Source organism: Penaeus chinensis, chromosome 19, assembly GCF_019202785.1.
Source record: "Penaeus chinensis breed Huanghai No. 1 chromosome 19, ASM1920278v2, whole genome shotgun sequence".
NCBI lineage: Eukaryota > Metazoa > Arthropoda > Malacostraca > Decapoda > Penaeidae > Penaeus > Penaeus chinensis.
This window is the reverse complement of record NC_061837.1, coordinates 21,482,509-21,495,749: the sequence shown is the minus strand read 5'-3', so window position 1 is coordinate 21,495,749 and position 13,241 is coordinate 21,482,509. Positions and strand designations below refer to the sequence as shown.

Sequence of the window (13,241 nt, the reverse complement as noted above, 5' to 3'; positions counted from 1 at the left end):
TGTTCACTTATTCTTTTTTCAAAAGCTCTGCCGGTCTCACCTATGTAAAATTTTGGGCAAACATTACAGGGTATAGTATAAATACCGGGAGCAGTCCCCAGAGCACCACTAGTCGCATTGTGTTTAACCAAACTATTACGCAACGTGTTCGGGTACGTAAAAACAATATCAATTCCAACGCCTTTAAACATGTGTCTTTTCTCATCGAGGGACGGGTCATACGGAATGATTAAAAGATTATTGTCACTATCCTGTTGAGTATTACGGGTATGAGTGTAAAACTTCCATCTCGCAGATGAATGAGCCTGCTTTAAGAAAAATCGAGGGTATCCTAATTTAGAGAACGTATCAAATATGACGTCAATTTCTCGATCGATAAATTCATTATCACAAATCCTATATGCTCTCAGAAACATGGACGAGACTACTGACTTCTTAACATACAACGGGTGATTCGAGAAAAAATGAAGGTAATTGGCGGTGTGTGTAGGTTTACGGTAAACCGAAAATTTAAGCGTGCCATTTTCATTGAATAAAAGGACGTCGAGAAAAGGCAATTTACCTGAATCTTCCCATTCAACTTTGAAATTAATAGTACGCGCGAGGTTATTGAGTTTACCGAAAAAATCGTCAAAGTCTAAACGGTTTACTTGCCACAAAGAAAAAATGTCATCAACATAACGAAACCAAATCGTGTCGGGAGGGAGAATAGACGGAAGGAGTTCAGATTCAAACAACTCCATATATAAATTCGCAAGCACCGGACTTAAGCTACTTCCCATCGCGATACCATTGATTTGTTTATAAAATACGCCGTCAAAAATAAAGACATTATTCGAGACACACAAACGGATGAGCTCGATAAAGCAATTGACCGGAATAGGGATCTTCTCATGAGATAAATAAAGTTTTCTTTCAAGGAAATCTAGCACATCGTCAAGCGGGACATTAGTGAACAAGGAATCTACGTCAAAACTCACTAATTTCTTACCGTGCGTCGGCAAGTTTCTAACCTTATCCATGAAATCCATAGAATGTTTAATATGACTATCAGAGAATGATCCCATGTCTTTGTGTCAATTATGGAAGCCACGTTCATTCCCTTCATACTGTCCTTCGTGTTCGCCACTTGCCCGGCGGTTGCACGTCCTTTTAGACAGTACGAACAAGCTCTGATCTCCTCCAGGAGGAGGAAGAACCAGGTCAAGTTTCTACAAGACTGCTTACACGAGCAGGTAAGTCCCCCTTCTTTTGGCCAGTATTTTTATAGTTCTAGATTAGGCATTCCTTTTTCTGATTGTGAACGTCACCGTTTATGCGATAGTATCCGTTGCGCTAAATTAGATGTCGATGATGCGTTTCTTCAAGTTCGTAAGTGTCTTAGAATGCTTAGAGAAGTCACCCCTGCTCAGTTTATTGACGACCTTTTAGCCATTGCAGCGCGTAGATCTTCCTTTGAAAGCGAACGTCATAAAAGATCCCTCTACAATAAACTCATTAATCTTTGTTCACGTAGCGCGTGGTGTAAATTTTCGCTTACTGACTCGGTCGTTAACCTATCGTCTTATTCCCTGTCACGTTATGAAACCGAACTTTTAGGCTTTGGTTTATCGTTTGCTACCAAACCCGGCGCTAATCATTGTTTAGATTATATTAAAGGTCTTGATAGTTTCATTGCGAAGCATAACAAATCCTCGTTGAAAGATCTTAGCTACCTTAAAGGTGTTATGTTAAATCCGATTCTTGATTTATTTGACGATTTTAAAGGCTTACCCCGACGTTATTTTTTGGCCACCAAATCACTTAAACGCAATTTGGACATTATAATTACCAAAGCCGAAAAAGGTAATAACGTTGTTATACTTGACAAATCAGATTATATAAGCAAAGCTCATTCCCTCCTGAACGACGACTCAACGTATCATAAACTGCGCTCTAACCCTTACCCATCAGTCACGGAATCTTTTCGTAAAAACCTCAGGCGTATTGCTGCTAAATGTCCCGACCCCAAATTTTTCGATCGCTTTAGAACGATTAATCCCTCCATTCCGTATTTTTATGACCTTCCTAAAACTCACAAACAGGGTGTCCCTCTAAGGCCTATAATTTCGTCTTGCAACTCAGTTACCCGTCCTTTAGACTCTTGGCTAGCGAGGGTTCTATCTCCTTTTATGGGATCATTCTCTGATAGTCATATTAAACATTCTATGGATTTCATGGATAAGGTTAGAAACTTGCCGACGCACGGTAAGAAATTAGTGAGTTTTGACGTAGATTCCTTGTTCACTAATGTCCCGCTTGACGATGTGCTAGATTTCCTTGAAAGAAAACTTTATTTATCTCATGAGAAGATCCCTATTCCGGTCAATTGCTTTATCGAGCTCATCCGTTTGTGTGTCTCGAATAATGTCTTTATTTTTGACGGCGTATTTTATAAACAAATCAATGGTATCGCGATGGGAAGTAGCTTAAGTCCGGTGCTTGCGAATTTATATATGGAGTTGTTTGAATCTGAACTCCTTCCGTCTATTCTCCCTCCCGACACGATTTGGTTTCGTTATGTTGATGACATTTTTTCTTTGTGGCAAGTAAACCGTTTAGACTTTGACGATTTTTTCGGTAAACTCAATAACCGTTCAAAGTTGAATGGGAAGATTCAGGTAAATTGCCTTTTCTCGACGTCCTTTTATTCAATGAAAATGGCACGCTTAAATTTTCGGTTTACCGTAAACCTACACACACCGCCAATTACCTTCATTTTTTCTCGAATCACCCGTTGTATGTTAAGAAGTCAGTAGTCTCGTCCATGTTTCTGAGAGCATATAGGATTTGTGATAATGAATTTATCGATCGAGAAATTGACGTCATATTTGATACGTTCTCTAAATTAGGATACCCTCGATTTTTCTTAAAGCAGGCTCATTCATCTGCGAGATGGAAGTTTTACACTCATACCCGTAATACTCAACAGGATAGTGACAATAATCTTTTAATCATTCCGTATAACCCGTCCCTCGATGAGAAAAGACACATGTTTAAAGGCGTTGGAATTGATATTTTTTTTACGTACCCGAACACGTTGCGTAATAGTTTGGTTAAACACAATGCGACTAGTGGTGCTCTGGGGACTGCTCCCGGTATTTATACTATACCCTGTAATGTTTGCCCAAAATTTTACATAGGTGAGACCGGCAGAGCTTTTGAAAAAAGAATAAGTGAACATAAACGTGACGTCAGATATGCTAGAGATTCAAATGCGTGTTTCGTTCATTTGCGTGATGAAGGTCACCAGCTTAACTGGAAAAACGCGAAATTAATTCATAAATCAGCTAACTCGTACGAAAGGAAAATGTTAGAATCTCTATTAATTAGAAAAATGCCTAATTTTAACTTGAGTGCTGGTCAATGGGGCCTGGATGACCTTACCTCCTCGTTAGTTAGCAAAGCCTTCCCCAGACTCTTCGACCTTGACCCTCGTCCTGAGACCTGAGTCTACTCGTTCGTTCTGTCTCTCAATCACTATATATTCTTGTCAAAATTCTCTCCTTGTATCCATTTTGGTTTATCATTCGTCTGAAGAGGAACTCGTGAAGAGTTCGAAACGTTACATTTCAATTTTATTTTATTTTCTTACTGTGGCGGTTTTCCTTTCATATATATGCATGTATATATATATATATATATATATATATATATATATGCATGTATATATATATATATATATATATATATGCATGTATATATATATATATATATATATATATATATGCATGTATATATATATATATATATATATATATATATATATATGCATGTATATATATATATATATATATATATATATATGCATGTATATATATATATATATATATATATATATATATATGCATGTATATATATATATATATATATATATATATATGCATGTATATATATATATATATATATATATATGCATGTATATATATATATATATATATATATATATGCATGTATATATATATATATATATATATATATGCATGTATATATATATATATATATATATATATATATATGCATGTATATATATATATATATATATATATATATATATATATATATATATGCATGTATATATATATATATATATATATATATATATATATATATATGCATGTATATATATATATATATATATATATATATATATGCATGTATATATATATATATATATATATATATATATATATGCATGTATATATATATATATATATATATATATATATATATATATATATGCATGTATATATATATATATATATATATATATATATATATATATATATGCATGTATATATATATATATATATATATATATATATATATATGCATGTATATATATATATATATATATATATATATATGTATATATATATATATATATATATATGCATATATATATATATATGTATATATATATATATATATATATATGCATATATATATATATATATATATATATGCATGTATATATATATATATATATATATATATATATATATATATATATATATATATGCATGTATATATATATATATATATATATATATATATATATATATATGCATGTATATATATATATATATATATATATATATATATATATATATATATATGCATGTATATATATATATATATATATATATATATATATATATATATGCATGTATATATATATATATATATATATATATATATATATATGCATGTATATATATATATATATATATATATATATATATATGCATGTATATATATATATATATATATATATATATATATATATATGCATGTATATATATATATATATATATATATATATATATATATATATATGCATGTATATATATATATATATATATATATATATATATATATATATGCATGTATATATATATATATATATATATATATATATATATATGCATGTATATATATATATATATATATATATATATATATATATATATATATATATATATGCATGTATATATATATGTATATATATTATATAATATCTTAGCATGCTATATATATGTATATATATATATATGCATGTATATATATGTATATATATATATGCATGATTATATATGTATATATATATATATATATGCATGTATATATATGTATATAATATATATATATGCATGTATATATATATCATATATATATATATATACTATATATATATGCATGTATATATATATATATATATATATATGCATGTATATATATATATATGCATGTATATATATAGTATATATATATATGCATGTATACTATTATTATATATATATATATATTATATATATATATATATATGTATTATATATATATGCATGTTATATTATATATAATATATATATATATATATATATATATGCATGTATATATATATATTATCTATATATGTATATATATATTGCATGTATATATATATATGTATATATATGTATATATATATGCATGTATATCTATATATGTATATATATATGTATATATATATGCATGTATATATATATGTATATATATATAATATATACATGCATATGTATATATATATGTATATATTTATGATGTATATAGTATGTAAATATATATATATATGCATTGTATATATATATATATTATATATATGTATATATTATATGCATGTATATATATATGTATATATATATATATATATTATATAGCATGTATATATATATTATGTATATTTTATATTAATATATTATATATGCCTGTATATATATATGTATATATATTTTATATATATATATGAATGTATTTATGTTCTGTATTATATCTATGTATATATATGCATGTATTTATATATGTATTATTTATGTAAATATATATGCCATGTATATATATATATATTATATAATATATATATATATATCTTATTATGTATATTATTATATATGCATGTTATATATATGTGTATATATATATTATTATATATATTTATATATGATGTATAATATCTTTGAATATATATATATAAATATATATATGCATGTATATATTATGTTTATATATATATAATATATATGCATGTATATATATATGTATATATATATATATGCATGTATATATATATGTATATATATATATATATATATATATATATATATATACATGCATATATATACATGCATATATATATATATATATATATATATATATATATATATATATATATATATATATGCATATTCATATTTGTATCTTATTGATGATGGTATCTTCCAGGTGTTTATTTTTTTTATACTTGCAAATATTAGCGATATATAATTGGATTCAAGTTCTAGATACACCTTGTGTGGATACGATGTAGAGTTAACATTTTACATAGTATGTTTGACCTCTCACAAGTACATGGTTTGTCATTTTCATACAGATCTATGCTAAATGTGTATTTATTCCTATGCATACATAAATATACATATTCATGAACAAATATGAACAATTGCGTTATTTTATATAATATAGTTTTACATAATATAGTATATCCTATGTCCTTCCTATCCATCAGTATTTTATGTTTTTTGATTTAGCTCCTTTTTTCTGCCCAGTTTGATTCTAAAACTAACTTTGTCGTGATCTCCAGAGCGCGAGGAAGTGGCCCGGGCTTGGGCTCCGTTGGTATGGCTGCATTCAGACGAACATTTCTACCCAAGCGATGTTCAAACGTTTCTCAACCACGTCACCCCCAAGTAAAGTCTTCCCTTGTTATAATTTATTCTACGCAAGGTACTTTAACACAGGTAGCCCCACTCTGTCTTGATGAAAATTCTAATTGGCAACTTGAGAGCTAAGCCCCGGCTCTCCGACTTTATTCATTGTAAATTAATTATATTTTTAGTTATTACTGAACCATTTTCAAGGGAAATGAAAAAAAACACTACCATAAAACTATGTGGGCCTAATGACGTCATCACGTTTATCCAGATATAGATATAGCTAGATACATGTAGAGAAGGTATGAATGAGAATTAATATCTTCACAATACAAGAGATGTATTTCATCAGAAATACATGTATTTCTGATGAAGATATAATCGAAACTGGTCAAATACATCTCTTGTATTGTGAAGATATTCATTCTCATTCATACCTTTTCTAAATTTGTCAACATTAATATGGTTCATAGCTAGATACATCATTATTTGTATAATTTCCTTGATAGTGTCATAATTAACAGATATAAAACCAAAATTTGCCTCTTTTATTTACGATAACGAAGAGTTCCTTACCGTTAACATCTGTCAGAACATATCGATTTCATTTTTGGGTTCATTAGGCAAAATGACAATCTAGCTGCCTTGAGTCTACATAAATGGAGATCGAAGTTGTGAATATGATCAGTATATTAAGATTTTAATGGTTATTTAGTGTGAAGTCTTAACTATATTACAGGAAAAGTCAGGGAGGGTTTGCTACTAAAGGAAATTGGAGAAATATATATATATATATATATATGTGTGTGTGTGTGTCAGTGTAACATTTAAGAAATGTTGCACATAGCCCAGAGTTTGTTTATGGGTTTAATACATGGCTAACACGGCAATTAACAAATGATACATTGAACGTGGGTAACATGACGGTAAAGAAATGCGATGGTTGAATCAGTTAAAAATGTATAATGACAAACAGTGGCATGTACCGCTTCTAACATTAATAATGCACCTTGATATATATGAAAGCAAGTAACTTTCTTCCATTTTAAGCCCCCTGAGTGCTGCCCCGCCAATGAGTGTGAAGGAAGGGTCGACCATCATCACACTGCCTGCTCTTCCTGTTGGTCCAGCGAGTGAGGACACCTTCCTGATGGCACACTTTGACCAAGGTAATACTGCTTTCTAAGATTCCACTTTGCCAGTTCATGTCTGGTTATTTTATTCCTCTTGATCTTTCCTACGTTTTATTTATTTATGACATGAACTTCTCACTTGCCCCCTCCCCAGAATGCTCAAACTGTCACCTTCCGAAGTTCCTCTTTGGAAAGAAGCCCACTACTAGCCGCTCACCTACCGTATATGCCGTGATCCACTCCTGCCACTCGGCGCCCGTAAGAACATCCCATCACGTGACCAAATCTTACGACGACAATTTATCTGGCAGGGAAAGACTTTCACTGCATTTCTCGGAGCAAGATTTTGCTGCTGACGCTCCTCTCGGTACCTCTGCTCCGGTCTATGAGCACCCTTTACCCCTGTCTTCCCCGCAGGCGCCTTCAACCGCCCCTTCCACTCAAGCTCATGCAAGAAAGGTTGTGTCAACGTCGCCAACACCTGCGAACAGCCAAGTGGTGTCTTCGACCAGAGAGCCAAGAAGTGATAATGACAATAGACCTTATTATGACAATGGGAATGACAACCTTCCTGTTGATAAGGATGAGGGAATTACTTCAAATTCAAATTATACAGAATTCCACAATAACCCAAATTTGCATGGTCAAGAAAGTACTCCGAGGCCCTTGACATCCACGATAGTTTCTGTTCTTAATAGTACAAATCAAGGCTTGCATAAATCTGATGAGAAAATAGCAACGACATTTGCTCCGTTTACCCTGAGTGACCAGAAGGAAGGCGTTCACTCCTATCACTTGAATCATGATGAGGACGACCAACTCTCAACTCAACGACCGGTCAGAACGAGGAAACGCGAAATAAACGAGGAAAGCCAAGTGTTCACAGTCACTTACTGGATGTTCTACCCATACAACTATGGGAAAGACGTGTGCACGATTAACCTTGGATATTACTTGGGCCGAATGTATAAGCTGCCAGTCAACGGAACCTGCTTTGGGGAGGAGATCGCCATGGGAAAGCATGTTGGAGATTGGGAACATGTTTCAATCCAGTTCAGGGTATGTTTTGCTTTGGTTCTATTCTGCATAGGTGCATATGTATTTTCATGTTCGTAAATTTCCATAGAATAGGCGTTAAATTTGGTAATGACACTTTTCATTCCAGGGCACTGTACCGCTGAATATGTACGTATCGTCGCATAACTTTGGTGCATACTATCAGTATGATTCCTATCATCAACACTTTGAGTACTCTGGGCAGGATACAAGGAAGGGCATTCCAATGTCTCCTGAATATCCTAAGAGAGTCAGAGTGGAGAGTTCTCACCCAGTATTATATTCGGCCCGGGGATCACATGGTTTGTGGGCGGCTCCAGGTAAATCAGTCAATCATTTCGTTTCACTGTTAACATACAACTTGTTTTCTTGCCAATCCGGAGACTATATTGGATAACTACGATAAGTAAAACATTAAAGAGGACATTATACTCCACAGGACTGCACCAATATAACACGTTCCCGCAGCTACAAGATCTCACGGACGAGGGAACTGAGTGGCGTACGTGGCTTAATCTGGATGTCATCGACTTGAAAGATCATGCAACGCTGACGCAACCACACAGGTAGGGACATTACAAGAATACAGTTATTCCTTCGTTGTGTTCTCTTATAAACGAAAACACTTGCTGATATCTTATTTTTCACAACAGCTGCACTGTTTAATATAACACTTGATGTTTGATACTTCTGATATCTATCTTAAAGGCAATGGCTGGGTTACGAAGGTCGATGGGGTAATCCAAAGAGCAAATGCCACACACTCATGGCTGGCTTCTGCGAACTTAACCAAGGCCCGACCGGAATTCCCAAGAAACGCATTAATTTCCCGTGTATCCGGAAATCATAAGGTAAATCATCGAACAATCGGGAATAAATGAGAAAAAACGAAAGGAGTGTAATGCACCAACTTATAACAATCTAATAGATTTGAATATATATTTTTTGATAGAACCTCTTCATGTCTGCTGATATATATCGGCGATGTCAAGTGACGAATATTTCGTGTACTATTAGATATTTTCACGTTGTATTGTATCTGTCTGTTGTAGTTATTTTTGTATGTTAATAATGTTACAAGTTGTGTCTCGTCTTAACTGAAAAATACTCAACAGTTTATTTGAGTGATTGTTATTTTATAATATTGTTAATGAATAATTGATAAAGTCATTTATTCAAAATAAAAAGAATAACAAAAGCACCTGAGTTTCTGTATCATCCTGTTACACGATAAGCACAATGAGTATTTTGTTAATGATAGTTCATAGATGGGTGCACACACAAATAAACACACATGTATATGCACACACACACACACACACACACACACACACACATATGTATTTGTGCGAACAGTATTAGGTCTTGTTGCGACATCTTTTCGTTTGAATAGCTTCCAGGTGCCGGATTTACTAGTGCTGTTCACGGGCAATCACACTATTCTGTTCTGTCCAGTGATCCTACAGAGTGAGATACTTCCCTAACTGTAAAGGGAACCGAGACGAAAATCCCTGCCCAGCACGGCACCGCTGTGTTGGTCTTCTGCCCCAGCTAGAGAGGGAAAGATGATGCCGAAACAAAAACTACAGCACAATTACTAGGAAGCTTATTTCTTGATTGTCTAAACTGATTATTATATCATGTTGGGCATAATTTTGGTGTAAAGGTAAGTAATATTTATTAGAACTAGTAATAATGCCTCACTAACGATTATTCAGAGAAACGTTCATTTGATCACGGAAAGCAAACAAATGCCCACTCCGACTTGTCGAAGACAGGAGCACACTTCACGCTTTATTTATGCTTTAAAATGAGAACCAAAGAACAATAATGAAATACCATCCAGAAATATCAAGATAGAAGAATGTTAAAAATAACAATGGATGAAATCAACAAAAAACTTTACTTTGCATGGGGTATAATCGTACGTTGGCAAGGCTGTGTCGCGATTGACAATTAATGACATTTCAGTTATAGTATTTGCTTCCTCTCATCTTTAGTTTTTATCAGTCCGTAATTACATCTTTCGCACATTACTGATTACACAAATAACGACATATGCTGTTGGAAAAAATATCATTGGATTTTGTTTCTGTTGAAATTTAGAGTATCAGTAAGGTTGTGTGATGAATGATAATTTAAAAAATGGGACGATTGGAATAGTCTAAGTTTAGTGTCATTTTTTTTTTTTTAATGATTTTAATCGATATGCGATGACATTCATAGACTATCTTCGATGAGTGGTTTATCATGTTTATAAAGTTTATTGTATTCTCCACGGAGGGACGCTGTGCCTAATGTGACCAATCCTGCTCTGCAACTGAACATCACTCGGCATTGTTGTCTAGGGATCCCTGGATAGGGAAGACTAGTGTGACCCTTTTTTTTTAAGTGATCCTGAAGCTTCCTTAATGTTCAAAGTGGTTATTCACTAAACAAATAAGGGAGTCGTAACCCAAACTGTCGTATGTGTATTGGCAAGGGAGGTCTGCTGAAGCCAAGCAGACAGAGCTGCCAGATGTACATTTCAACGTGAATTAAGGAGACTGTCCATAAAAGTTGTGGGGGTATGATGGAAATGGGGGGGGGGGGTGAGGGGGTGAGGGGGTGATTCAATTAAACGTTAATATGATAGAAGCTGTCTTGTCGATTTTCTTCAAATTTGGATATTTTGCTTATTTTAGAATTCCACATGTTTGGTGGTAAATTTGTGGAAATTCGCTCAATGGGGGTGGTGCTCCCCTCAAAAAACTTATTTTCCCATTTTCTTCCATACAATTCCCTTGTGTACTGCTACTGGCTCACACAATTGCATATTTTGCATTGAAAAATATCAACATAAACGTCGATAAAATCCAAAGATATTGATCCAATGCCCAAAAAGGGGACAAAAAAAAAAAAAAAAAAAAAAATCGACGACAATCTTTGTGCAGTCTAATAAGCTTTCATCTGATATCAACAAAATTAAAATAGAGAAAGAACTGTTTCTGGAAAGCGGTGCCAAGTTTTTTTTTTTTTTTTTTTTTTTTTTTTTTTTTTTTATTACAAAGAAAAGATTGGAGATGTTTCAGTTAATTTTCTGATAGTTTCCTTCAACCATTCTTTATCATCTAACTACCAGGGAAACTGCATTCATTCTCCATGAAGATATAGAAAGCGGTTTCTAAGTTCTAGTGAAATAAAAAAGTCACCCCTACAAAAGAAAATTCTTATTTTTTGGAACATGACCCAATCCAGAAACAAGGTTATTGCGAGTATCAAACCATTTGTATTAGTGTTTTCATACATGTATAAATGTTAATAAGTTTGTGCATATATGTATGGAAGTATATATCCACTTATGTGCATATGCACACATATGTGTACTCACTGACCTGAACGACTACTACCCCCATACAACCCCTGGCCCCATTAGCAAACAGAAACCATCGCCCACACAAGCAGTCCTCAATAATCCCCCTCGGCAACTGGCGGTACAAGACGCTGAGACAAAATGGAAGAATTGCATCCCAGGCATAACCTCCGCATACCACCACTTCTCCCCCCCCCCACAAAAAGCATCACACCGACCTATCCTGGAGTTCTAACAGAGGCAAAAGAGTGACAAATCAACAAAATAATGCCTATCGCACCGGTAACACCACTCTTAACAAATCCCTAGTAATGAAGTGATCAGAGAAATTAAATCAGCAAAGCTCATTTCTACCCTTATTAACTCCAATATCTGAAGCGAACTAACTAAAGCAATTGGTATGGCAAGATAAAAGAACTTTATGGGTTAAGCAAAGCACCGCGCACGTTACCTTACAGCCATCAAGAAAGCATCCGCGAGGGGACTCGCAGACTTCCTCGCGGAGCGCCGTCAGGCCTGCAGAGTGCCACGCCCTTCTTTCTGCCTCTTACATGTAGGGTGCCCCAGGGCACCAAGTTAGGCCCGCTGTGTTTCTCAATGTTAATGAACGATGCTCTCCGTAACACTTCTTCCCACTGGTAGTATGTCGATGGCTCAACTATTACAGCTGCCGTCAACAACACGTCCCGTGACTACCAACCATTACAGAACACCTTAAACAACCTGCTCATCTGGAATATCTGGAATATCACGAATATCACAGCAAGACGGTGGCGATGCACTTACCGTCTCCCCCACCCAGCCCCCCCGCCCTCACTATAGGAGACCTCACCCTGGACGTCGTTCACGCGGTCAAAATCTTCGGCGTCACCCTCGACGATGACGCCGATGTTATGAACAAATCTCAGATCGGATATAAACTGTTTGAGAATCGCGGTCCAGAAACGCAAAAATTCCAGTTTGAGGAATTTT

General features: G+C 33.3%; 1 protein-coding gene across 5 annotated transcripts in view; it reads left to right on the top strand.

Moving 5' to 3' along the window:
* The window catches only part of LOC125035144, a 36,015-nt gene extending 25,899 nt beyond the window's left edge, over nucleotides 1–10,116 (top strand). For 4 of the 5 annotated variants that reach the window (XM_047627339.1, XM_047627337.1, XM_047627338.1 and 1 more), the window contains exons 3-8: nucleotides 6,659–6,764; nucleotides 7,779–7,897; nucleotides 8,016–8,920; nucleotides 9,027–9,237; nucleotides 9,357–9,483; nucleotides 9,626–10,116. In XM_047627339.1, coding sequence (XP_047483295.1) covers nucleotides 6,659–6,764; nucleotides 7,779–7,897; nucleotides 8,016–8,920; nucleotides 9,027–9,237; nucleotides 9,357–9,483; nucleotides 9,626–9,767 — 1,610 coding nt within the window. In that variant the 3' untranslated portion in view covers nucleotides 9,768–10,116. The remainder of the gene's footprint in view (nucleotides 1–6,658; nucleotides 6,765–7,778; nucleotides 7,898–8,015; nucleotides 8,921–9,026; nucleotides 9,238–9,356; nucleotides 9,484–9,625) is intronic. The other variant, XM_047627340.1, reaches the window with a different exon arrangement.
* The last annotated feature ends 3,125 nt before the right edge of the window (nucleotides 10,117–13,241 follow it).